Below are 27,324 nucleotides of genomic sequence, written 5' to 3'. Positions count from 1 at the left end.
AAAACATTGTTGTAGAGAATCAAGCATTAAATTTATCTCAGGGTATGGAAAGAACCTTAAATAATTTATAACCTTTATGTTAATTTTTAACTTAAATATGAGATGTTTATTTTTAAACAACCTTTTACAACATACTTTAATCTTAACATTATTTAAAAAATTAGAAGACAATTTTAATGTGATAGTTTTAAATGAAAGCTCAGGAGGTTGTATCTAAAACATAGAAAGCATATGGAACCTTTAGATATCGAACAATTATAAAGACAGGTAAAGAACATTAGTTTTTGTTGTCTTACCAAATATAAATAAATAAGTTGTTATAACACATTCCTTGAAATACTTTTTTGCTAGAAAAACTTTTACTTCTTATTAGTGTTTATGAGGCACCCAAAGCAAAATAAAGTTTGGCATTTATGACTATTATTATTGCTATTTTAAATAAAATTCAAAGATGAATAATATTTTAAAATGTATCATTATGAAACATTAAGATGATCTGCAAATTCTAAGATGTCTATATAAGTCTCAACATAGTTTTTTTGATGAGAGTTTAAAATATGTATTTAGAGTTTTTCTCTTACATACCTGACTAAAATAAGGATCTTGAAAACTTTGTTTGTAAAGACACAGTAATGATCAAAAATACCCTTAAAATTCTTTAAATGTTTGTATTTATATGTATGTCTCCCATACATATACAGCATATTTAAGGTACAGACAGAATTGGTGAAAAGAATCTGTGTTTGCAGAGACTAAATGACTGATTAGAACTTCAGCACTGTGGAGACAATGGAATGTTGCAGGTCCTGAGTCTAATCACCACATCTTGGGCTAATTCTAGCCCTCTAGCACAGACATTCCATGCCTACCTCTGTGTCAGGAATTTTAATTTGCACGTCCTCAGGATGCCAAAGTAAGCATATTTTTATAGCAAGTCAGAGAAGGCAATAAGTCATTCAAAGGTTTCATTTCGTCCCTCTGTGGTCCCCTTTGTCTCTGCTTGCTTCCTGCACTTACCTCATTATGGCCTCTGTTAAGGGGAGGGGTGTTCACACACACTGAACATCATTGAGTCTTACATTCCTCCCAAGTCACCATATGGATTGCATCTAGGTTACAAGTTTAACTCAAAACAAACTCCTAAAAGTGGTGCTGGGCTTTTTACAATGTGTTCCTTCATACAGCTTTCAAATTATGAAGTACAAATAGAGACTGTTATGTGATGACATTTTCCTGGAGAGATGCAATACATACACACAAATAGGGGAGTGATAAATCCTAGATAGATGATAGATAAATAGATTAGAGATATAGATAGATTAGAGATACATGATATAGATAGATAGATAGATAGATAGATAGATAGATAGATAGATAGATAGATAGATAGATAGATGAGAAAGAAGTCTAGACACAACAGAAAGGGAACCCATGACAGAACAAATGAAAGATTACACCAATGTTCAACTTAGTGAAACAATGAATTGGGGGGGCGGGGATTCCTAACAGGAACATAGGTGAGAAGTTTCCCACAGGAGCAGGGATTACTCAAAAAGCTGAATCACCCAAAGCCCCAACACTGGTGATGACTGTTGAAAGCATTCACCCTAGACCTGTCTGCACAGTGTTCGGGTAGCTCAGTCTCTTCTCTGGGAAGCACCCAGCAGTCACCCGTCCCTACCCCAACAGCTGTTTGCTCACTTTTATGCTGGGGAAGGAGCTCTGGGGAATCTTCCAAGTTTCTGTTCTCTTGATCAGTGGAGTGACTTTTTGTTTACCTCCTAAACTTCATAAGCCTCCCCTCCCCCATGGAGGGAATTTTTCAGAGCAAACTGCTATACAACAAATGTAAAGGTGCCTCTATCCATCTCTCCTTTCCCCGTCATATTCATTATCTCCTGTAATCCTCACAACAAACTCCCAACAATTTTTTGGGACAGGTCACATTAACTCCATTCAACATGTAATTGAAGTTAGCCTGAATGAGTCAAGGCAAGTGTTCCTAAGTATACAGTTAGTGCCTAAGTGTTTCTCACAAACTCTGTATTGCTCCAGGTATCCAGTGAACAGGCAGAAAATGAAAACAACAGGTTCGAATCCAAAGCTCACATTCCATCCATTCTACTGTGCTTCTAAAATACAGCCACTAGCACAGAAAAAGGGTGGATTGTCATTTCTTTCTATAATTTTCCAGTCAAGTCAAAGATAGACAGGATGACGTTTGTTTTATATTTTCATCTGGGTCATTTGTAAAAAAGAATGGAAAGCTGAAAAGGGCTACACCTTTCACCTCTCGGTTCTGTGGTGACACTGTGTTCATTAGATTAGCTGGAGGGCAGTGACAAGCAGCTAAGGAAAGTCTTGTGGCTCAGATCACAGGGTCAAAACTCCGTTCTGCTTTCAAATTGTACAGCCTACAGCAACCCTGTTGCTAATTGTGAAGTTAGTGGATGCCTTGGTCCGCTGAGCTTCGTGAGACATTTACCTAAGAAGATGTTAGGCCAGATGCAAAACTTAAGACTGTTAAAGACTGTTAAAGGGGGTAAGAAAGCCCAAGAAAACATGGGGTATAAACTACAACATTGCATCTCTCCACAATCAGGATGTTCTGATCAGCCAAGATCTAGCAATCTGCAAGACCTTTAATAGAAATTTAGCTTTCTCAAAGAACTTCAACTCACAATCTCTTCTTGGGTTCCAAAATTGGGTTGGGATATAATAGGAAGATTTAAGAAAGTCTCAGAAATTGCAACAGGAAAATAAGCCAGCCACAGTGTAGTCCTAATTACAAAATAAGACCAGATCTCCATAAAGGTTGTGTCTAAGTGAACTAAGTCAATGGCATAGACCCATTTGTATCATTCCACATCAAAATTATTGAATAACAATGAATATACAAGTTTACAAATTCATGTACACTCACTTCATTGGCCTTAGTTTACCAAGTGTAAATGTAAACTACATTCCCTGGCAGGGAATGGCCCCTCTTTTTGGTTGTCAGAATATTGAAACATTGGTCCCTAAGCTGTTGGAATTCCCCCCAGGAATCTTTTGCTAGGATCCTAGGATCCTAATCTCAGCCAAAAGGGGGAAATCTGTCTCCCAAAGAGAATTCACACAGCTTTAACAAGTTGTCAGACTCTTTGAAGGACAAATAGAGCTATGACAGTGGTGATGAATGGACCACACTTTAATCAGAACTACTTAGTAATGTGCACCTTTCACCCTTTATTTGAACCTAAACTTCATGTCAGACCCCTTAAGATGTACTGGACCTCCCTGTTCTCCTCTCAATGTGGCCATATTGAATAAATCACCTCATCCTGCTTTTCATCATGTCTCTGTCTTTTTAATTGACCCATTGTAGATAAGTGACCTTGCCTAGCTCTTAGGGCTGCCAGCCTTATTTAGGCTATGACCCTAAAAACCTTGTTAACAGTTTTTGCAAGCCACAGCCACCAGGATAAAAGGACACATTTGGAGTGTGCGGTCATTTGAATGAGAAATGTTCCCCATAGCATCTGAACAGGTGGTCCTCTGATGGTGGTGACGTTTGGGTAGGTTTAGGAAGTGTGGCCTTGCTAGAGGAAATCTGTCACTGGGAGGGAGCTTTGAGGTTTCAACTCTACCTGCCGCTCCCAGTTCACATTCTTTGTTTCCTGATTGTGATTCAAGATTGAGCTCTCAGCATCCTGGGGCAGTGGCCATGCCTCTGCTCTGACATCATGGACCCTTATCCCTCTGGAACTCTAAGCCAATTGGTTAAAGCCTATCCCCACTTTCTCTTCTGTCAGGTTCTTAGGTTGATCTTTATGTTGAGGGCTTTGATCCATTTGGAGTGGAGTCTTGTATAGGGTGATAAATGTGGATTTATTTAGACTCTTATATATGTAGACATCCAATTGACCAGCATCATTTATTAAAGATGTTGTCTTTTTATATGTATATATTTTATATAGTATATATTTCTGGCTTCTTTATCAAAAAAAAATCAGGTGTCCATAGGTGTATGGATTTACATCAGTTCAACTCCATTGATCAATAGGTCCGTGTGTGTGTGTGTGTGTGTGTGTGTGTGTGTGTGTGTGTGTGAACACCATGCTGTTTTTATTACTCTAGCTCTGTAGTACAGTTAGAGGTCTGGGATGCTGATACCTATAGAAGTTCTTTGATTATTCATGATTGTTTTAGCTATCCTGAGTTTTTATTTCCATATGAAGCTAAAAGTTGTTTTTGTTTTTGTTTTTTTCCAAAGTTGTGAAGAATTGTGTTGGAAGTTTGATGGGGATTGTGTTGAGTCTGTTGATTGCTTTTGGTGATACTGCCATTTTCACAATATTAATCCTAACAATCCATAAGCATGGGACATCTTCCCATCTTCTGGTATCTTCTTCAATTTCTTCAATGTAATAAAGTTTTTATTGCACAAGTCTTTCATTTGATTGATTAAAGTTGCCGCAAGGTATATTTTTTGAGGCTACTGTGTAAGGCACTGTCTCCCTGGCTTTTTCTCAGTATGTTTGTCATTTATATATGGAAAGGCTACTGATTTTTGTGAGTTAATTTTGTGTTCTGTTACTTTAGTGAATATGTTTATCAACTATAGAAGTTTCTTATTGGAGTTTTTAGGGTCTTTTATATGTAAAGTCATATCATCTGAGAGTAAAAATACTTTGACTTCTACTTTTCTATTTGTATCCTGTAAGCAGAATTTTTCATATGGACAGCCAGTCAGCTCTATCCTGCCAGCTGCTCCCAAATAACCATACAGAGACATTAATTATGTCTCTTGTTAATTATAATAATATAATATTATTAATTATAAATTCTTGGCCAATAGCTTAGGCTTGTTACTAACTAGCTCTTACATCTTAAATTAACCCATAGTTTTAATCTATGTTCTACCACATGGCTTGGTACCTTATCTCAGTACAATATGTTCATCTCCTGCTTCCTCTGTCTCCTCTCAACCCTCCTGACTCCATTCTTCTTTTTCCCAGCATCCTTCTAGCCTCTCCTTCCCAATCTCTTCCTGCCAAACTATAGGCCAGTTAGCTCTTTATTAACAGTGAGAGCAATACAGCTTCACAGTGAACAAGAGGATTAGTCCACAGCATTTCCCCCTTTTCCTCTAATTAAAAAGGAAGGTTTTAACTTTAACATAGTAAAAGTATATATAAAAAAAAAACAGTTACTGAATAAGAATTACTGTTACACTATCCAGTCAATTTGTATTTGGCAAATTTAGAGAAAATATTCTATTATTTATCTTATCTTTGTGAGTCTAAAATTTTATCCTTAATTTACCTTTATCATAACTAAGAAAAACTTTAAGTCTAATTGTTTAGTCTTTAAGTCCATCAAAGACCCCAGAAGGGTGTAATGTTACCTAATGACAGGGACATCTGGTTGTCTAGACAGTTACCCAGAGTTGTTCTGTAATGTTGGGGTATCCAACTTTGGCCTATAGGCCTAGTATATCTGACAGACATTTTTGAGAAGCAAGAAATTTTGCAGGGCTGTCTACCCTGTCTTGGCAAGTTTGGTAGTCACGTTTTTTGTGTCCTGCTGTTCCAGTTTGGACAGTATACTGTCAGCTATTGAGGCAAGGGCAATTTCTTTGCCCAGATGGCTAGCTTTTGTCATGAAGAAAGCAAACTCAATACAGAGTTTCTTTGATGCCCATCATCTTTTTTGAAATAATTTGGTGCTGTCAGGAACAGACCTGTCTCACTGTCATGAAAAGCCTTAGGTTATTAAACACCTTAAATGCCATAGTCTATAAGTCTTTGAAGTATATGAAGACCATCTATCTACCTAAATATATATATTTAACCTTGAAAACATATCTAATATGACTACAAGCTTGATTATTATAGATTATTATCAACCTGTATTTCTTAATTATACATGACATTTTTAAATTAGCTACATGAACACAATGCCCCAAACAAGAGTGGAAACATACATACAGTGTAACGAGAATAATTTCAGATTTGTATCAATAAACTAAAATCCATACCAATGTAAAAATATTTTGAGATTGATAGTTGTTTTGGATTAAATTTGATAATCTATCTTTTTTCCTATAATTCCTATATCCTCCCCGTTTTCTTTAGAAAGAGATCTTTGAATTTAACTCCTTTATTTAGCATTTTTCCTGACTGTAACTAATAACAATTTGTAACCAATCCTCTTTAAGTGATGACAAACATCAATAACCAATTTTGGGGATGTGGGTGTCTTTTCTCTAGACTGCTTCCTGTTGTCTAGGGGCACTGGCATCTTTAGGGGACCCTGAGAAAATCTAGGATAATGGTTAAGTCTTGACTGGAGTAGTTCTTGAGGTTGGACCACCTCATTCAGCCGCCTTAAAGCTATTCTGGATGTTGAACTCTGAGAAAACTACAACAGAGGCATTTTAAGAGGCTGGATCACCTGGGCCATTTGTCTTTATTGGTGACTGGTCCCCTTGCTCTGAAAACACATAAACTTTTAAAGGTAACATATATTACAAGTATAGAATATGTGGTGTGTATAAGTCAGTTAAAAATATTTTTTGTTTTGTGTTTGAGCAGGTAAAATACAGCACATGTTTTGTAGGTTTTTTAGGTTTATTTCTTTATTTTTGTAACCAGGATTTTCAGGGTGTCTTCCCCCATCAAACCTGATCCATATCAGCCTGGAATTAATCCATCTCATTTTCTGTGGAAAGAAGCATAAGTCAAGACATTTTAAAAATATATAGATTGGTTTAATAATCCAATGTCTCTTAGGGAAGAGGAGGGAAAGGAAGGACCAAAAATTCCAAGATGAATTTCAGAATCATTTGAACTGCATTTGTTGAGAAGGAGGTTGAGGGTAAATAAAGTCAATGATGGAACAGGCATCATCAAAGGAAGTGATGCCAAAAAAATTAAAATTTCTGTTTAGTTGTGTAGATGTAACCATCTTGTTAAATAAGAAACACAGAGCCAAATGCAGAGTTAAAAGCCCAAGAGGTCAGAGCAATAGCTAAGAGCTGATATTAAAACCCTTTCTTACCCTTCCTGCCATTGCCGTCCTTCCCCTCAGAAAAAGACCTACTTCCTGTGTATCTGTCTTTTTATTGACTTTCTGTTCTGCCTTCTCATTGGTTGTAAACCAACCATAGGACCTCTTCATCACTGTCTGTCTATACAGACCTCCAGATCTTCTATAGTTGGCATTGAGATTAAAGGCATGTGTCTCCATGCTGGCTGTGTCCTTGAACACACAGAGATCTGTCTGTCATGTGATTGGGATTAAAGGTGTGCACCACCACCACCACCCAGCTTCTGCTATGGCTTGCTATTAGCTCTGACCCCCAGGCAACTTTATTTATTAACATACAAATAAAATCACATTTCAGTACAAATAAAATATCATCATATAATTGACTCCTTGCCAGATAGTTGTGATATATAAGGTAGGTTAGAGGTTGTGGGAAGGTATTGGTGAAGATAGATTTAAATAGGGTTGTTATGGACATCCTTAAAGTTATTCCCATGAGGTAGCTTTAGTGTTCTCAACACAGTTGTTTACATAGAGGGAGGTAATAGATTGGCTATTTTGAAAAGGCTAAGATGTGCTAAAGTGGTTTTGGGGTTTGGGCCTGTAGTATTCTTATATCCCTGAGTGGTTCCCCTCCTCCAGCCGAGCCCCTGTTCTATTTTTTCACTTTGTATGTTATGTCAGTTGAACATAAGTCAGCTTTTTCTTAATGTAATTGGAGAATGAGTTGGTGGTAGAAGGTGGACTCTATAGAACAAGATAGCTCTCTGTGGGTCCTAATAAAACTTGTCAGGGTAAAACATGGTCTCCCTTTGGTCACAGTTAGCATGGAGGGAGAAGCACAGTCCCCATTCCAGAAACATTGAAATGTGAACCTGCTTTGGTGTGGTCAGGGGGGAAACTGCAAGGAGGGGCTGGTGCATGTGTCAACAGAAAAGTCGTGGAGGATCCTGTGGTGTGCAGCCCTGAAGATGGGGTGGGGCACGTGTAATAATCCACACAAGAAAGATACAGACACCTGATTAAGTCAATTAAAAATATATGAGTCCTTTATTAGCCAGTGACCAAGGGAAAGCTTATGCCTCAAAGTCTCAGGGCCAAAGCTTAGGGGAACAGCATTTTTAAATGCAAAAGCCACAAAGACAATAATTTACATCAAAGTTAGAGTAACTTGGAAGCATTCATTTCTGGCAGAATATAGTAATTATTTCAGACATGACATGACAATTATTTCTTTATTTATACCTTCCTCAGGTGTATTAGTTTATGTCAAGTTTGTATAAATATTCATTATTTTGGTGAACACATTTGGACTATGATCAAGGTCATGGAAATATTAACTATGTTGCCAAGGTAGATGTGACTCTTGTCAGGTAGAAAGCTGAGAACTGTCTAAGTCTACACAAAATGGAGTCAGGACAAGATGGCATTATCTTAGTCATGTCATAACTACACAGAGGGAGATGGGGGAACAACTACATGGTGGGTATCATCAGCACCAGGCCAGGTCCAGGAGAAACCAAGAGGCTTTTAATAAGATCCCAGCCATAAAGTAGTAACCATGAGCCACCGTGTGTCAGAGGAGACAAGTAGACCCAAGGACAACACTGGAGAAGCCAGGCTTTTTGTCATCATAGCAAAGCAAAAAGTGGCTGTGAATGAGGCAGCCTCCTAACACACACAGAGAAAAGCTGCAGTCTCCACGCAGCTGGAGAAAGAGGCTTTCTGAGGAGGCTGCTTTTGTGTGGAGAATATAGTACAGAAAAACAGAAAGGAAAAGAGCTATTTTAGAGTTGGAAAGGGCATTTGCTATAGGGATCCTCAAGCCATTTGCCACTATGCTGTATAAAATCTAGGTCTGTTCAAATGTGCATCAAAGAAATCATGTTTAGGCCACTGAAAGCTATTATTTAATTTTTTGTGTGTGACAAGATGATGTTACAAAAGAAAATTGGTCATTTGGGTATGATTTCTTCCCCCAGGATAAAGCATTTTGAGAAAGGTGGGCAGAAATGGGTTGTATCCATTATGAGGCTTGATGAGTCATGAGGGAAGCCTGCACCACTTTGCTTCCTGATCTCCTAAATACGTGGCCATTGTCACACCCAGGAAACCAAGCTGAGTTTGGGCATCCCCAAACCTGGCTGGTTTATAGCAATGAGTCCCAACCCAAGCTCAAGGGAGGCAGCTGCCTAAACTTTTATACTAAGTTGGTACAGAGATGGTGGTTGTCCCAAAGATGAGAGGCTTACCAGAAGTCAGAGGCCAGTGCGGAGTGTGGAGAAGCAGCAGTAAGCAGAGAGGGGCTGGGAACCCCAAAGAGCATCTGTGACAGCTGAGCCCCATCGTGGGCTTTGGCACCATTATGATAGGCCTCAGCTTAGGAGCTCAAGTGCACACTGAGGGGGATGGGTTGTCTGAGGTGAGTTCAGACCCAGGAGGCAGAGCGTGTGCCCCCTTTGACATGTTTCAAAGAAATGGGAAGGGCCACGACAGCACTTTGAGTCAATGTGGGGAACTGTCTCTAATTCCAGGAAGCAGAAGGGGAAGAGGTCTTGCATTTTGAGGAAGGAATGAGTGACCTTGAAAGTGTGAAGAGTAAAGAGGAGGGACCCATTAGCTACTATGTTTCTATCACTCCTTCATTGCAGACAAAACTCCCTCTCTGTCAAGTGATTAGGATCTCTGGCTGGTTAATCACTTTGGCTAAGGAACAACCCCTAGGAAGGTGGGCTCACTTGCCATGCTAAAGAGATAGAATAATTAGCTCTTTAACGAAGTACTACACTATTTTTTCGGCCCCGAGTTCAGTAGTAACGCAGGGCCATCAGTCTGCACACCTTTCTGAAGTGAGACTTTTCTTTCTCTTTATTTCTAAGCATGTTTTCCAGGCTTTTTCCCTATAAAGGGAAGGACAGGGAAACCACTAAACTGGACCACGGTATGGGTAGAAAGCAAGGTTTATTTGAGAAAGTTCAAAGCTACCATGGCCATCTCTCAGGGGAAAGCCTTGACAGATTTTAAGAGACAGGCTGCTGCAGGCGAAAGTGGAAATATCCTGGAAATTAGAGTATCAAGTGGGGAAGGTCTGTGAGCCAGGAGAACCTGAGGACCAGAGTGGGGACTTGGACGGCTGTTACTAGGGAGAGACTGGAGAGACTCGGCTCTAAGGAGCTAAGGGAAGCAGTGGCTCTTCTGACAGACAGAACCTGCTTCACAGGTAGGTTTCTGAGGGATGCTGATTTCAGGCTTTTGTTTATCTGCTAGCAAGTCTTCTGTCACTTGGTCAGAGTCCAACCTGAGCTGAGCCTAGACTGTCATTTATGACATTGTCAACGGCACTGCCATTTGGGGGGTCCATTTGGATCATGCATCCCCCAATGTTTTAGGATTCCTACTTAAAAGCTTGTGGCTGCTCACAGGCCATGCATCTGGCCTCCATAACATCTGAAACGCATGGCTTTCTCCTGTAGCTAAAGTTTTGCAGCATAACTGCTCTGGAAGTTTTCTTTTTAAGCTCTAATAACATCCTCATGCTTCCATTTGAGTCTATTCTTAAATTGTTTTATTGATAACTCCAAAGGGGACCCAGTTAACTTCCTATGTATCAACACAGGGAAGGTGGCTCCTGACAGCTTAGAGTCTTTTATAGGACAGGTGAGTGCTATGTAAATGACCTCTATAAAATGGGCCAGAAGTCCTTTAGAGCACATGCTTTTCCTTCAGCTCTCTGGCCCACTCCCGTTCTCTGGGGTGCTTTCTCTTTCACAATAAACTGCCCCTGTTTCTATAACAATACAATGGACGGTGCTTGGCATCCTTCTTGCTCCTCTGAGTGCTAGACCCTCTCTTCTAGCTACTTATCTTTGTAGCTTCCTCTTGGCACCTTAAGCTCCTGTCAAGACCGACTCAGGAGCTAGAGACATGGCTCCTGGCTAAAAGAGCACTCCATGCTCTTGCAAAGGACCAGGAGATCAGTTCCCAGCACCCACACGGCAGGTCACAACTGTCCATAACTTCATTAAGTCACTTTCCACAGGGTGCCGCTGCTGTGAGCCCTGCGTCCCTCTCCTGGCTGAACCAGCTAATATAGAGTGTGTTTTTCACTTTGTTTGATAACAGATGATACCACAATCACAGTTGTATTCCTGAGAATTTCTCTCCTATTTCCTTTTCATTACATGATCGGAGTCCACTTTTCTTGGATGTTTTATTTGCTCTCATATACTTGTGCACACACACTCATACATATTGTACTATTTACACACATCTCCAATAAGAGCTAATTTAACAACTTACTTTCTGAGTATTTTTTTCTAATTTTTCATGAATGAATGAGACACTTTCCTCATTCGGGGAAGTTATTCATATAAATAGTCAATGTGCCGGGCGGTGGTGGCGCACACCTGTAATCCCAGCACTCAGGAGGCAGAGACAAATGATCAGAAGTTCAAGACTGTTCTCAGCTACATACCATTTGGAGTCAGCCTGGATTGCATCAGACCCTAACCAAAAAAATAAATAAATAAATAACATCTGATACAGAGAAAGAATACAAATGATTAACAGCTTAATCCTCCATCCGCTGGGATGGGGAGAGGGAGGGTCAGGCAGCTATTCCAAAATGTAAAATGTATCATATTTTGGAATTTCTGGAGATTTCCAAGTTTGTCAAATATAAACAAGTATGGATTTTGCTTTTAATTCTAAAGCCTGTGTGTGGTTTTGTATGTTTTATAGTACTCTGCTCTTACCTATTTTCTCTGGCTCTAAGAAGTGCCCAGAATCTAATGGGTGTTACCTAGATCTGCTGAATTGAATAACTATTCTGAATGCCCACCACCTCACTTCACTACCATTATGCATCCATTTAGGTTAAGGAATTTGATACCAACTTCACATATGTACAGCAGTCAGAATTCTACCTGGAACCTAACAGCAAGTATGTATTTCAAGTGAGATGTCAAGGACCAGGTAAAGGACATTGGCAGTCTTGGAGTTCACCTTTTGTTCACAAAACTCCCCACACAGGTTTGTATGTTTAAATACTGTGTTCTCTGCAGCAACTCCTTTTGATCTCCATCTTCTAAGCATTCTTTCAGCTTGCCTGCAACCCTTGAGAAAGGCTATTCTGTGGAGGGTGACAATATTGAAATCATTATTTGCTTTAACATTTTTAGGGTTGACAATTTGTGAAATGGTTTAAGCCGCCTGGAGATACTTAGGTTTCAACACATTTACTCACGTTTCTTCCCACAAAGGAACTGATTCCACACACAGTTGGGATGACCATCCTTACATACACAATGATTTGTTATCAGTCCTTGTTTTGGAAAGTATCATTGAGTTATAGAAAAAAAATAAATGCATCACAAAAATAAAAAAATCAAATAATGTGACTAAACACTGATTATCTCTATACTAAAAGCAACCCGAAAGTTAAAAAACACTTAACCATGGAATTAATGATTTCTCAGCAAGACCTCACTGATAGAGATATAGAAAGATCTCATTCCTATTATTATTAGTTTAATTACATATGCATTTAGTCACACCACACAATACCACCTTCTTAGGTGAACAGATTTGAATTGTAAGCAAGTAATAAAAGTCAAACAAGGATTACGTCATTGTCACACACAGTTGTCACAACATTCCAGAGTGGCTCCATGAACCAGATGTATGACTTTTATGTATAGTTTATATGCCAGGTTTTGTTTTGCTTTCCAGAAACAATGCATCTGGCTTAATTATACTCACATCATTAATAATATCATCCTTATTGCAACAGCTTGACAACTATGATGTGATTTCAAGTGGATGGAGCCAAGCAAACCAAGTTATTAAGGCGCCCCCTGATGTCCAAATCCTAGATCTACATTATTAGTGGAGTAATTCCAAATAAATTATCAGTTCTCTATTTTTAGAAGTTAAAATTTAATATTTTCTGTCTTAAGCTGGTATTGATAAAAACTTCTTGAGACTTTCATACAATATAAAATATATTTACTTAGTAATTAAATTCTTTTTCAAAATTTATTTTATTTTGATTTTATGTGTATTGGAGTTTTATTTATGTTTGTCTGTGTGTGCCTGGAGCCCACAGAAGCCCAGAAGCATGCAGTGGATCCCCTGGAACTGAAGGTATAAATGGTTGTGAACCACAGCGTGGGTGTTGGGAATCAAACCCAGATCCCTCTGGATGAGCTCTTAACTGTTAAGCCATCTCTCCAGCCCCAGGTAACACGGTTCTTTTTAAATGAAATCCAGAGTTACTCAAATAAGTGTAATTAAGCATAATTTGCTTAAATTTACAAAGCACTGTTCTCTGCAAGCTTGTTTGTTTTCTGTGTTCACTGTATTTGGTTGTGTAATTAGCACCATTTTGCAAATGTAGAAAGTGAGTCATGATTTGCTAGACAGTCTGGCACATTGCTTATGGGTCATTGCACTGAGCTGCTCAGATGCGATACATGCTCATCACCACTGCTCAGCACTCTTAATCTCTGTCATTCAGTTCTGTCTGAACAAGTGGAATGGCAGATAATCTGTCCCCTCTACAGGTCAGGGCAGGCCACAAATGGTGTGTGCATTCATGTATTTGGTGGTGGTTGTTGTTGTTTTAGACAGAATGTCACTCTGTAACACAGGACTGTCTTGAACTTATGACAATCCTTCTGCCTCAGCTCTTCAACTGCTGGAATTACAGGTGTGTGCCATCATATCCAGCACACGTGTTGTTTAAGGACAGAGGTCTTGGGTAGAAGGGAATAAGAACCTACAAAGTCTGAGCTTCGTGTTTCTTATTTCATAAGGAGAAATTCCACTTAAAAGGCAAAAGAGCAGTCAAACATAAAGATTTATGCACTTCACACACTCGCTAAAAGGAGTCACAGGTTATTCTTTTGTTCCATATCCTTTCCCAAAGTACATTAAATGAGAAACAGTGAAAATACTAGAGAAAGTGAAAATTTTAAAACCAAATACATATTTTTCTTTGCCAACACAATGTACGTTTATTTACTATGAGACCTAGAAATATCTACTACTCGCATGTTAATGAATTTATGCTAGTATTTCCCATGCACTTATATTTTTGTGATTGGAACTGCAGTATTTTCTAGTTTGCTTATGCAGTCCACTTGTAAGTTTTTAAATACCTTGTTTAATGGATACACATTGTTCCAGTTTATAGACATACCATGACTTATTTATTTTCTTTTTTTGAGTTTTTTTTTTAATATATATGAATATTTTTGCCTGCATGTATGTCTGTACACCACATGCATGCAATATCCAAGGAGGCCAGAAGAGGGCATCTGATCCTTTGAAATTGGAATTACACATGCACTAACATGTGGGTGCTGCGAATCCAGCCACAGACCTCTGGAAGGGCAGACAGTGCTCTTAACAGCTGATCCATTTCTCCACCCCCATTTCCTTATTTAAACAAAATTTCAGCTACTTCATTTCATCATTATCAGTAAGCTTCTTTAAATAGATTTGCATTTAAACTTTGATTTCTTTATGTCTAAAAGAAGAATTATTAGATCAAGAGTTAGGCAAATTTGGTGCTGGGGAGATGGCTTGGGAGGTAAAGTGCTTGCTGAACAAGAATGAGGCTCTGAGTTCAGGTTTCCAGCACCCACATAATAGCCGTGTGCCACAGTGTGTATCTCTAATCCCAGTGCTCAGGAAGGGCAGAGCCTGGCAGATCCTAGAGGCTGACTAGCCAGTCAGTCTAGCCCATCAATGAGCTCCAGGTTCAGTAACAGATCAATGTCTAAAAAAAAAAAAAAGGTAAAGAACAGTAGAAGCAGAACACTGGATTTCAGACTGCCACATGCACAAACATGGAAGAAAGTACCTCACATACACAAGTATACACACATATACACAGTTAAGCACATACATGTATACAACACACATATAATGTTAAGCATATACACACATACTCCAAGTTAAGCACATATACACAAACCACACATATATTCAGGCAACTGCACACACACACACACACACACACACACACACACACACACACACACACACACACGGAGGGGGATTAAGCACATTTTAAGATGCATGTTGTCAAATTGGGTTTTTATTCTGTTGGTAATTTCATATATAAATACACTGTATTTACATCATTTCCACCCCTATATCTCTTTTATCCCTCCTCTCAAATTCATGACCCCTTCTCCTCCTCCTCTTCCTCTTCTCCTCCTCCTCCTCTTCTCCTTTTTATTATTTTTTTGAGACAGGGTTTCTCTGTGAGACCATGGCTGTCCTGGAACTCACTCTGTACTGTAGACCAGGATGGCCTTGAACTTGCAGAGATCCACCTGCCTCTGCCTTCCAAGTGCTGGGGTTAAAGGCCTCTGGGCTATGACCCCTTCTTGTACAGTTTATTTACACACACACACACACACACACACACACACACACACACACACACATTACTGAATCCATTCAGTGTTGTACTTATGTATATGTGTTTAGGACTGACAATTTGAAATGGATAGTCTATGAGGGAGCTTATCCCCAAAGATAACTAATTCTCCCTCCCTCAGAAGCCATTGCTTGTCTGTAGCTCTTCATCTAGGGGTGGAGTCTTGTGAAAGTTCCCTCATCTTCATTGGCTCATGAACTGATGTATTTATTCATTATGCAGGTCTTGTTTAGGTAGCCATATTGTTGAGAGATCATGGGAGCTGCTCCCTGTCATGTCTAGAAGACACTGTCTTGTAGCAGGCATCTTGGTTTTCTGGCTCTTACCATATTTCTGCTCTCTTTTCCATCATGTCTCCTGAGCTTTAGGTATTGGGATTGTGTTGTAGATGTACTAATTGAGTCTTTGCCTCCCATAGTCATTTAGTCTCTACATTTTGACCAGTCATGGATCCCTATAGCAGTTTCCATCTGTTGTAAAAAGAAGTTTCTTTGTTGAGGGATGTGAGCCACACTTATCTGTGAGTACAAAAGTAAGTGTTTAGAAACAGAAGCTAAATTGACTTAGGAAAATCATAATAGTAGGTTCTCAAATATATTTTAGTAAATCCTTACTATTTACCTTTTTAAGAATCCATAAAAAAACAGTTATTATCATGATGTTTAAGTATTAATTCAGCCTATACCACATGGCAAGCCTTATAAGTGCTTAAGAACCTTAGTAAGCAAAGACCAAGATATATACCTTGAAGAAGTTTTATTCTAGAGAAGATAGAAAAGAATAATTACATAACAAATTTCATTACCTTGTAAGTACAAATACAAATTAAAGCAGGGAGAAGCAACCTACACAGGTGAAGATCAACGTGACTTGTGATTGAAAAGTAAAACAAAATCTGTTCCCATAATATGATTTTTGTTAACCAGTTTGCTTATTTTTTCCCTAACAGCTAAACTCCAAGTAATTAAGGGTTTATTTATAATTAAGTATATACAGTGCAAGCAATAATGTTCCTTCCACAGAGGATTGTCCTGATTATTTTCTAAATTATTACATGTGTGCCACTGATTTCCAAAATTGTACCCAGCTAGGCTAGTGAGCATTTCTCTGTATTGCTGCTCTCTGCAGAGCGTCTTCCTGCCTTTAAAGCCTGGTCTTGAGTACTGGGCGTGGGTGCACATGCCTATAATCCTGTAACATGGGAGGCTGAAAACGGGAGGACTTGGAGTTCAAGTTCAGCCTAGGCTACATAGTGAGAGCCTACCAATAAATGGAAGGAAGGACGACGGATGGATGGATGGATGGATGGATGGAAGGCTGGAAGGAAGGCTGGAAGGAAGGAAGGAAGGAAGGAAGGAAGGAAGGAAGGAAGGAAGGAAGGAAGGCAGGCTGGAAGGAAGGACGGACGGACGGACGGACGGAAGGAAGGAAGGAAGGAAGGAAGGAAGGAAGGAAGGAAGGATGGATGGATTAGATGGGGAGGACACAAGCAGCAAAACTGCCCTCAAGCTATGATGCTAGTCAGTTGTAGAGTGGTTGGCCTGCCCGGTTCAAGTACTGTTAGCTATAACAACAATAAAAGTTTTTGGAAAACCCAGACTCAAAGAGAAACCAAAAGAGCTCACTTATAGTAAGAGCTGGGTAACTTGAATGACTTAATCTCTTTTCCTTCCTTGAATATTAAGCCTTTACTGGAAAGCAGAGCTTTATAAAAAAAAAAAAAAAATCAGTTCCTCAGAATAAAATGTCAGGCCTTACCACACCCACAGGGGAAGTTTTGCTAATTAGACACCCATGCTCCTCTGTCCTAGCATGTTATCAAGTCACTTAGAAAGACTGGGAGTCTTCAGAATAAAAGATATTAGCTAACATTTCTTGGATGGTCACTATGGTAAGCTTTTTACCTATGAATTGTTCTCTATTGCTATGGTCCCATAAAACCAGCATGATCCTTGTTCCACCACGTAGATGAAGGCAATGAGGTCCAAAAACTTGCCAAAAGTTACAAAACAGGGCAATAGCCAAGTCCTGGCCCGGTCAGGCTGTGGGGTTCCAAGGCAGCTCAGCTGTTCGTGTTCCCTAGAGACCTAGGAAGAGCCATGTCAGCCCCATCTCAGCCACTGTCTGAATGCTCTCCACAGGTGTCAATAAGAAACCCCAGCTGGCAGAGCTTTGTTTCATTATCAGCCCCTCAAACGAAGCCCACCTCCTCCTCCTCATTCATTGACGACAAAGTGTGAAGTAGTTGATGGGATATTATGATTATTTTCTCACTTGTTCATTTTCAAAGTGAGCCCTACATTAGATACAAAGCAGAGGTTCCAGTCAAGTAAATTATCTAGAGCACAGTGTTTCTCAGAGTGGGAACCCTGGGCCAGTTGCTTGGAAATGCCTGTGCAGATACCGCTTCACTCCCAGGTTCTTCTGTAATGAAGTGTGAGAACCAATGTTTAAACGGCAGACCAGCCTTCAGATAGAAGCTCTGGTTGTGGTGGCTACTACCTGTAATTCCAGGCTGAGTCAAGAGTCTCACCAGGCAGCCTGGACAGTAGAATGAATTCTAAGCCAGCCTGAAATAGGTAATGAGACCCATCCTCCCACTCCAAGAATAGAGAGAATTACTAGCTACCATTCTCCCCAGGATTAGTTTCCAGCTCTCAGTTTTCAGTGTCCCATATTTTTCGTGGGTTTTTTAGCTAACTCTGATGGAAACCAGAGGCAAACAAGACCATCTAAATGAACCTAAACACAAGGGGAATGGTACACAGAACGGGATTGGGATCCCAGGGACTCAAGGGTCAAGATTATTAAGTAAAATGTGGGCCTCCAAGGCCACATAGTCAGCTACTACACACAATCTGGCATGTCTACCCATATCTTTAGAGTTCTTTGCTCTCCTTTCTGGAGTTTATGCTTGGCTTAGTGACCTACTTACGCGCACTGGGTCTATCTGAGCTTTACTTACAAAAGATGGTGGAGACGCTGCCTCTGTGCCCTCATTAAGATATATCCACTACGTTCTGGTGTTATTATAAAAGTCGGCGTTGTGGGAAAGCCGAGGGGAGGCGTCAACAGCTCTGCAGTCTGGTCACTGGTATGCATTGGCAAGTGCCTTGGTGCTGGATTGGGAGCCTGGGGCTTAGTCTCCTTAAGAAAGAACACCCACCAAGGCAAGAAGCGGTGAGAGACAAGTATAGAACCCAGTTTCAGTAACCACAGGCTTCAGAGGGCATGAGAGAATCTTAGGAATTCTCTCTTGTGCTGTCCGGCCGCTTCCCCGAGAGTCCGCCCATCCTGGCGTCTTTGGCAGCCCAAGCTCTTGAGAAGCACAGGAAGCAGGCCTGTGTTCTGGAATGGTGTCCACATGGTCCTCTCTGCTACATCTGGCAGTGAGGCCTCAGCAAGACAGAACCACTGAGGTCTTCTGAGCCACCAACCTGCCCAGCTAGCTGCTATAGAAACGTCTGGGGTCTTTAAACACAGAAAATACTCAAAATGAAACAGATAATTCATCAATAATTTGTAGAAAACCAATACTGGAAACAAAGTCAGTTCCCTGAACTCAGTCTTACCAATATAAATCAGAGACACTGCTCTGTCCTACAGACTTCTCTGCGATGGAAAAGGGCTTGAATTTAGGAAGCCTTTTATGAAGTTAGAGCCCAGGGAAAGGCAATAATTTCATGGTGACTAATTAGCGTGCTTAACTGCAACTTTCAGCAGAAGCTTCCCAGGGAAGACAGACAGACACCTGTTTGGACAGGTTTCCAGAGGAAGGCAAGTGTGAGCAAGCTGTGAAACGGCTTTTCACTTTGTTCCTGTGAAGTTACTGGCAGCAGCATCACCAGAGCTACTTAGGTGCTCGTTATTAGGTTTCAGGATCTTCAGTGTCTGAAGAAGAAAAAAATCTTAATAGAACTCAATATACGTGCTATCAAATATAATGCAAATTTGTTAATAGTGTACAGAGTGTTTTCCAAATTTCACCTTGTTTATAATTAGAGACTTGTCATTCATGCATATATAAATTAATTATAATTTGTAGGTTCTTAGTTAATAAACTATGAAACAAACACGCCGTTCCTTGAAATATGAGCCATTTTGGACTTCTCATGGAGGTGTCATCTTCTCCTGGTCCTGCCTCTAATAAATCACTGTGTTTCTGTAGAATAAGTAACAACCCATACCACAAGGGAGGAATGCATGAATTAAGAGAGTCTGGTGGTAGTGTCTCTGCATACCTTGCCATTCTTAATTATCATGGATGATATGATTCATTTACCAGTGAAATAACTTGATCTGGCTTAGTTTTCCAGGTGTCGTGGTGAGTTGGTTGCTGACACACTATTGTTTCTTCCTTGGGCTTCTGATGCCTGTCTGAAGTCATGTGGTCAGTGTCTTCACTTTACCAATCAGTATAGACCAGACCAAATTGTGCCCATGATCTGATGGTATTGAATTCCACCATCCCAGGTTTGGCCCAGAATGATAACACTTAAATGTTGTTACACAGCTGAATTATTAAAATAAGACTAGAAAGATAGGAACCAAATGGAGATGTTTAAGTTTTAAGAAAATAGTACATTGGTTAAAAAAAAAATAAATTACCTCTTGCTTTGACTCTTGTTTTTTGGAAAGAAAGGTCCAGAATGGCACCTGTCAGCTCTGATCTGAGTTCTTATAATACAGTTCTCAACTGACACAAAGACTGGCAAAGGAAGAAATAAATAAAACAGTCCCGTAGATGCCTGTGTCTGTGGCCAAAGAAGCCCACATACAGAAACACAACTTGAAAAATAATTAGAAATGTGGATCTCAAGACATATGGGAAAGAATCAACAGATAAGAAAAGAAAATTCATGTGCAGTAACATTTGTCCCAAAGCTAATTATGACAGAAAGAACTTTAAGCCAATTCAAATGTTCAACATAGCAATAAATAATGTTTTTGAGGCTTTCATTTATGTAAAACATGGTACTAAGTACTTCATGTAAATTATCTCAGTGTGGTGTTTGAATGAGAATGGCCCCCCTAGACTCCTGTGTGAATGCTTGGTCCCCAGTTAATGGGGCTATTTGTGGAAGATCAGGAGTGTTCCTTATTGGAAGAGATGAGTCCAGATCTGATCTAATATCTCTCTGTGTGTGTCTGTCTCTCTGTCTCTGTCTCTCTCTGTCTCTGTCTCTCTGTGTCTCTGTCTCTCTCTCTCTCTCTCTCTCTCTCTCTCTCTCTCTCTCTCTCTCTCTCTCTCTCTCTCTCTCTGCCTGCAACTTGCTCTGAACTGAACTATGATTCCAGCCACCACTGTTCCCTCCATGACAATCATGGACCCACTCTCTGAAACTGTAAGCAAGTCTCCAATTAAATAGCTTCTTTTATAAGATGCCTTCATCATGGTGTCTCTTCCCAGCAACAGAACAGTAACTAAGATGGACATTAGAATCCCTGAGTTAAGCATGGCTGTCTTCCAGTTTTGCTGTGAAGTCATAGAAGGAACTAATAATTTGTTTAGGGTTATATAATTCCAATTGGTGGAGCTAGGACCTGGGCTATTTTATGTGAGCCAACAGTTTATGTTCAAAACAGCTTCTCAATGGGAGTGTTATTGGATGGGTACTCATTGCATGAGTGTGATGAGTATTAAGCAACTATGTGTTTTGAGAAATTTTTAATGAGGAAGTGCTCATTATGTAACAGTGAATGCAAAAGACACACTGCGATATTGCTAAGGCATGTGATCTCCAAAAGGGTTTTGATGTGGAAACAAAACAAATATTTCAAATGACTTCGTCTAGGTTGTGACACAATCTGAAATCCTGTGTGCTGTCCATAATCTTCTGTACTTTCCAAGCCTCTCCTGATTAGTGTGTGTTTATGGAGTGATCAAGAAAAATATCTGGAGAAAATAATCATAGGCTGAAGCTTTAAAGAATCAGTGCTCAGTGCTTTAGCCCAATAATACACAGTGTGGTGGGACTGAGAACCCAGTGAGGCCAGGCAGCGATAACACACTGACTTGTCCCCAGAGAAGCAATGCTACCTGTTAGGGGGCCAGACTGCTGGCAGGTCCACCACACTGAACTGCCCTGTTGTAAAAGTGAGACTATTAACTCATGAGCCTAGTGACCAGTACAAAGTACATGCAAAAGCTAGATGAGACATCCCACTCTTAACTGCCATGTATCTACATGGCATTGGTTGGTTGCCATTCCTAAGTCTTCATTCAGTAAATGGCATGCTTAGTTATGATGAAGTTAGATGTGATTGCAAGGCTCAGCAGAGAGCATATAAGGTCTTCTGTGTCATCCAAAACATACTGGGAGATACTGAATGGTTGCGTTGCCTCACAGTGATAACATGGTTGGCCCGGAGGTGGCCAGACAGGGAAGAGCTAAGGAGATCATTTGGCACCAACTCAAAGAAACAAATAGAATACATTCTTTCCAAAACCCTTTGGAGCAGATTTGGTTAATTTAGCCTGGCATTTGTTGGGCTAAAGAATATATTTATGCTCTACTTTTTGTCCAAGAATGGGGAGCTATTTTTATTATAAAAAATGCCAACTCTTCCCAGGCACATTGTCTTCTCTTAGGATCATTCTTACTTTCCATGATAGTGTGTGTAAACTACATCAAAAATTTTTTCCAAACTAGAATTTTATTTGGGTTTCTGAATATCTTGAAATACATCCTGTGAAGATAAAATAGTCATACAATGTAACACTCTACTGCAGGACAGACTTGTACAGCTGTGAACAAAACACCATATTTAATAAAGCGATAACAGAGATAGTGTGAGGTTTCCCCAGCATGAAATTAACGGCCCGATGGTTAAAGCTGATGGACATAGCAATGGTTTACAGCTGTGAAGGAGTCTACGTGGGGGTCATTCTATCTGTGGGTGCTTTCCTATGTTAAAATACTTAAAAATACTACAAGAGACTGACACCGGGTGAATGAAGAGGGAAGAATTGGGTTGTTTTTATCTCACACTTCTGTTTCCTGTTAAAACATCTTCACCGTAACTGTTGCTTTTACAATGAAAAAAATTTAAGTGTGATTTATAAAGAAATTAACTAGCCACTTGGTGGCAGTATAACATGGAAAATATATGGTTTCATTTCACGCTATGCTAAAAAAATTTTGTCACAGATTTGATTTCTTCCCTGATAGTTCTGTTTATAAGTTAATTTATTCAGATAGCTAATCCTTTATGAAATTACCATCTCATAATTAAAAACCTCTTTTAAATGACTAGCTTAATTTCAATGAGCACACCTTGTTGATTTGAAACTATGATAACAGATTCTAAAGGAAAATTGTATTTATTCATTAAGGCTAATAATATGAAATACAGTTAGTCGTGTATGAAGTTTTCATTGCCAAATAATCAACTTGGTTTATACAGCAAAATTATATTAACTTGTATTAAAAATACAACAGCTCAATTTACTATTTTTAAATGAAAATGCTGGTTTTCAAATAATGAAAGTAAAAATAAAAATACCGGCAACATATGCTGTAAACCCCTGCCTTTGCCAAAGGGAAAATTATGCTGCATTTTAATATTATATTTCTGCTCTTAAAATTCCCACAGCATGTGGCTGCAAGTTCTTCTAGACTTGTGAGAATGATCACTGCTCTGCGGGCCACTCATCTAGAGGAGCAAACCTGGCAGTTGGCCATGACTACTTAGCCTTCATGACTCAGGATTTAGTAGAAGTATTTGCCAGGGAGCAGAAGAAATTTGGTGAAACACTGTGAAGCTCAAAACAATGTCTGATTGCCACAATTCACAGGGAACGTTTTCGTCTTGCTGTGTAAAGAGTCAAGACACAGACAGACCTTACAGTTTCCTGATGCTCTCGTTTGCTAAAATCTCTAGCCCATAGTTTACAGAAAATTGCCCTTAAGTTACCTGCATACAATTAGCTCTTTCGGGGGGAAAATAAAAATTCTAGCCGGGCAGTAGTGGTGCACGTCTGTAATCCCAGCACTTGGGAGGCAGAGGCAGGCAGATCTCTGTGAGTTCAAGGCTAGCCTGGTCTACAAAGTGAGTTCTAGGAAAGGCGTAAAGCTACACAGAGAAATCCTGTCTCAAAAAACAAAAAACAAACAAAAAAAAAATTAAAGGCCTATAGGAATCTTTTCTTTGAGTATGTGTTGTACATTTCTTAACAAGTGTTCCAGAGACCACACTTTATCACATAAGCCTTTGGTGGCTTGGCAACAGAAACATCACAAGTTGTGCAAAACACTTTCAAAAGGTGAATTTGAATAGTGACCCTGGAGTGGCTGGATACATAGGGTGTGGGGGATGCTGAACTTAGAGCCTGTTTCAGAATCAGAACCTTCTTCAGCGCTGTCTGCTGCTCTTGAGGGCTGTGCCCCTGAAGTCACCTCTGACAGCTCTCCTTTATTAGGAAACAGGAGAAGGGCAAGCTTGCTCTGAAACTCTTTTGAGTTCAGACCTAAAGTAAATTAACTGCCAAGACTTCTTACCTCACCCAGTTCCCAAGCTTTCATTAGTGGGGCCCTGAAAGTCTGATGGCTAGATAGGGCTGGCCAAGATCCTCAAGAGCAGAAAAGCAGCAGAGAGGAGTCATTAGTGACATCTCACCTCTGTGTTACAACCTCAAAGTGTCTGCTCATAAAAGCTCACCTTAGTGCAGCCAAAGTCAGAGCCTGTACCAAGGCAGAGGTGACCCAGCTTGGACAGTCAAGGCAATGTGGACTTCACAGCATCATTACCTATTGGGGAAAAAAAACAAGTAGAGACAAGTTATTGTGCATTTTTGTGGCTGGGTGGAATTTTTATCTTGCTATTGTTTGTTGCCTAGAAACCAAGTGAAATTACTAGCCATGTTGGTATTTTAAAACCTGGTGTAGTTTTTTGTTTTGGGGGTTTTTTTTGTTTTGTTTTTTTGTTTTTGTTTTTTTTGTTTGTTTGTTTGGTTGGTTGGTTGGTTTTTGCTTTTGGTTTTGGGGTTTTTTTGTTTGTTTGTTGTTTTGTTTTTCGACACAGGGTTTCTCTGTGTAGCTTTTGGAGCCTGTCCTGGATCTCGATCTGTAAACTAAGCTGGCCTCAAACTTACAGAGATCCACCTGCCTCTGCCTCTCAAATGCTAGGATTAAAGGCTCAGCCTGGTGTAGTTTGAACTGTCGGTGCAGAAGTTCCTCCTTCAAGATGTAGTTACTGAAAAGAAAACAAGGAAAGGTACACATTTGAGACCTTTGCTTTATCCCACCCCCTGAACCTATTAAAATTACTAGTTCAATCATCTCCAAACAAGAGAAGAATGTCTCAGGAACGTGGGCCACCGCAATGCTAAGACCTAAAATGCTGATACTCTTTCTTTCTTGTTTTAAGTGCCCCAGGTCACATCAAAATCATACCATGAATCTCAGAAGACTGAGATGCTCACTGCTACAATCTTTAAAGGACATCTTACTTCTGGTAAAGAAAAATGCACGTGTATGTATGTGTGTGTGTATGTATGTACATGGAATTAAGGCCTCCTCAGCAGGTAACTTTCGCACCAAAAATGACATATCAGAATTTCTGGGAAATACTTGACTAGGTTCAAAATGTGCTTACACTGAATGTAAGCAATAGTTCAGAGGCACCTGTCTGCTGTGGCAGTGAGGAGGTTACATTGTTGTTTCAGCAAGCTATGGGTCTCAAGTCCCAGAAATGTCTTTTTAAAAACATAGCACCTGCCCACCATGTGCTAGGGTTGTATATGCATCATCTGTCAATCTGAAGAACTATCTGTTGAGATAAATGCTGTGGATCTACTCTATAGAAGGGAAGACTCAACTTCAAGAAAGTTGAGGAATGCTCAAATGTACAAAACTGTTAGAAATTCAGGTCTTACTTTTGCTTTCATTTATTTATTTGTTGGTTTTTTGTTTTGTTTTGCTTCTCAAGACAGGGTCTCACACTGTAGCTCAGTTCCAGGATGTCCTGAAATTTACAGCCTGCCTCCTGCCTCACCTTCCCAAATGCTGGGATTACCAGCATGAAACATCACACTTAGCCCTATCCTTTTTAATACACAAGTCTGTGCTCTTCCTCTTAGATGAACCAGTTCCCATTTTATTTGTTAACATGGCCTTGATGTGTTTTTATTGACAGCCACACATAAATGTTTGAGGCATGTGAAAATATTAGATAATATTGTACAATGAGCAAATATAACTCTGAATTGAAGTTTGACATTGAAAAACTTGAGGCCTGACTGTTTGACTAGTAGACTATTTACTTCCTGGCACAAAAATCTAACAGGACCAGAATAAGAAATTTTGCAGGTTGTATTGGTATTTTTTCACTGTTGTTAATTTATTCAACAAATATGTGTTAAATAACTATGGACCGGGTACTGTTCTGGGTGATAGGAAATTGACAATGAAAAAAAAAAAAAAAAAAAAGAGGACAAAGCTGGACCTGGTTGTATAAGCCTATAATCCTAGCAATGAGGAGGTGGAAGCAGGAAGATCAACAGTTCAAGATGTCAGCTACATAGCAAGTTAGAAGTCAGCCTGGGCTACGTGAGATCTTGTCAAAGAGTGAAGGAGGTGGGGAGGGAAGGGCTGGGAGGGAGGGAGAGAGGAAACATAAACAATGCCTTTGTCTTCCTTGAACTTCTACTCTTCATAGATAGGGGATAAAAACAACAAAACAAGAAGGAAAATGTCACATGTTATACAGAATCATGAAGCAGGCAAAAACACCCCAATACAGATTCCTAATTGTATACATGCACATTGAATTTTCTGTGGAAATTTTGCAGGCTGGGGACTCATGGCAGCTCCATTAGACAGACAGTACCATCTGTGTCTATGGAAAATAAAATGTGACTCTCAGCAAGTTTATAATTATTCCCCAAGTTCATAGAGCCGATGAATGGCAGAGCTGAATTAGACTCCTGGTCCCTCTGATCTCCTCCTTACACCATTTCTCTAAGCACCACGTTACCTTGATAACCCTCTCTCTAATTCCAAGCTCTAATGCTCAACGGTGCTGCATTGCACCCAAATTGTTGCTTAGAATATTCAATAATACATCTTTAGCCCTAGAAAAATACTAATTCCCTAGTCCGTGAGAATTTGAAACAGGCTAAAGTTCACAGGCTCCTGCCTGGCAAGTGTGTTTAAAGAGGAAGAAGGAAAACCTGGAAGCTCCCAGGAGAACCGAGCAGAAAAGGGACTAGTGTGGGGCTAGTAGCTGCCTAGTGCTAATCATCAAAGAAAAATGGGAAGGGAGGCAGGGATGAAAGAAGAATGGAAAGGTAGGAAGGTAGCTGCTAACTCAGCATGACCCTACAAGTTCCAAATTGGTAAGTCACGCCTGAAATATCTTCTAGATCTGAAAATACTAAGGTTATCTTCCCCTGTACTAGGAGAAAAATGTGATGAGCCTGTGAGTAATACATGTTGGATAAACTCTGTTGAGAGATCTAAAGAGATCAATTCAACTTCAAAAGGTGTTTTTAAAATGGGTATAATATGTGCCAATTTTTATTTCTTCCCCACAGTATATATTGTTCTAGGCAGAATTATTATGCTTTCTTGTAGGTCATATTTCATATTAAAGAATGGTGAGAAGTCACAGATAAATTTTGCCTTACAGAAAAGGTTACAAAAAGATCTTAGTTGTGGCTTTGGCCAGCCATAGACATTGTCACAGCAATTGGGAATTCTCAGCTGTGTCAGACAAACCAAATGAGGTTTATCACAGCACTTATTCACATAAACTATGTATGTGTGTGTTGACCACATTTGCTGGAGATGCACTTCTAGAAACCCACTGACCTCAGACACGGTCCAATTTCCTCAGAC

At 39.7% G+C, this 27,324-nt stretch overlaps 1 protein-coding gene across 2 annotated transcripts in view; it reads left to right on the top strand.

Annotated features, from left to right (window-relative positions):
- The window catches only part of Il23r (interleukin 23 receptor), a 76,255-nt gene that overhangs the window by 24,999 nt on the left and 23,932 nt on the right, over nt 1-27,324 (top strand). For both annotated transcript variants that reach the window (XM_036182795.1, XM_036182796.1), the window contains exons 6-7: nt 11,907-12,063; nt 24,854-24,940. In XM_036182795.1, coding sequence (XP_036038688.1) covers nt 11,907-12,063; nt 24,854-24,940 — 244 coding nt within the window. The remainder of the gene's footprint in view (nt 1-11,906; nt 12,064-24,853; nt 24,941-27,324) is intronic.

The sequence above is a fragment of the Onychomys torridus genome, chromosome 3 (assembly GCF_903995425.1).
Source record: "Onychomys torridus chromosome 3, mOncTor1.1, whole genome shotgun sequence".
NCBI lineage: Eukaryota > Metazoa > Chordata > Mammalia > Rodentia > Cricetidae > Onychomys > Onychomys torridus.
Note: the sequence above shows the minus strand (reverse complement) of the source record. Positions and strands in the feature narration are given on the sequence as shown.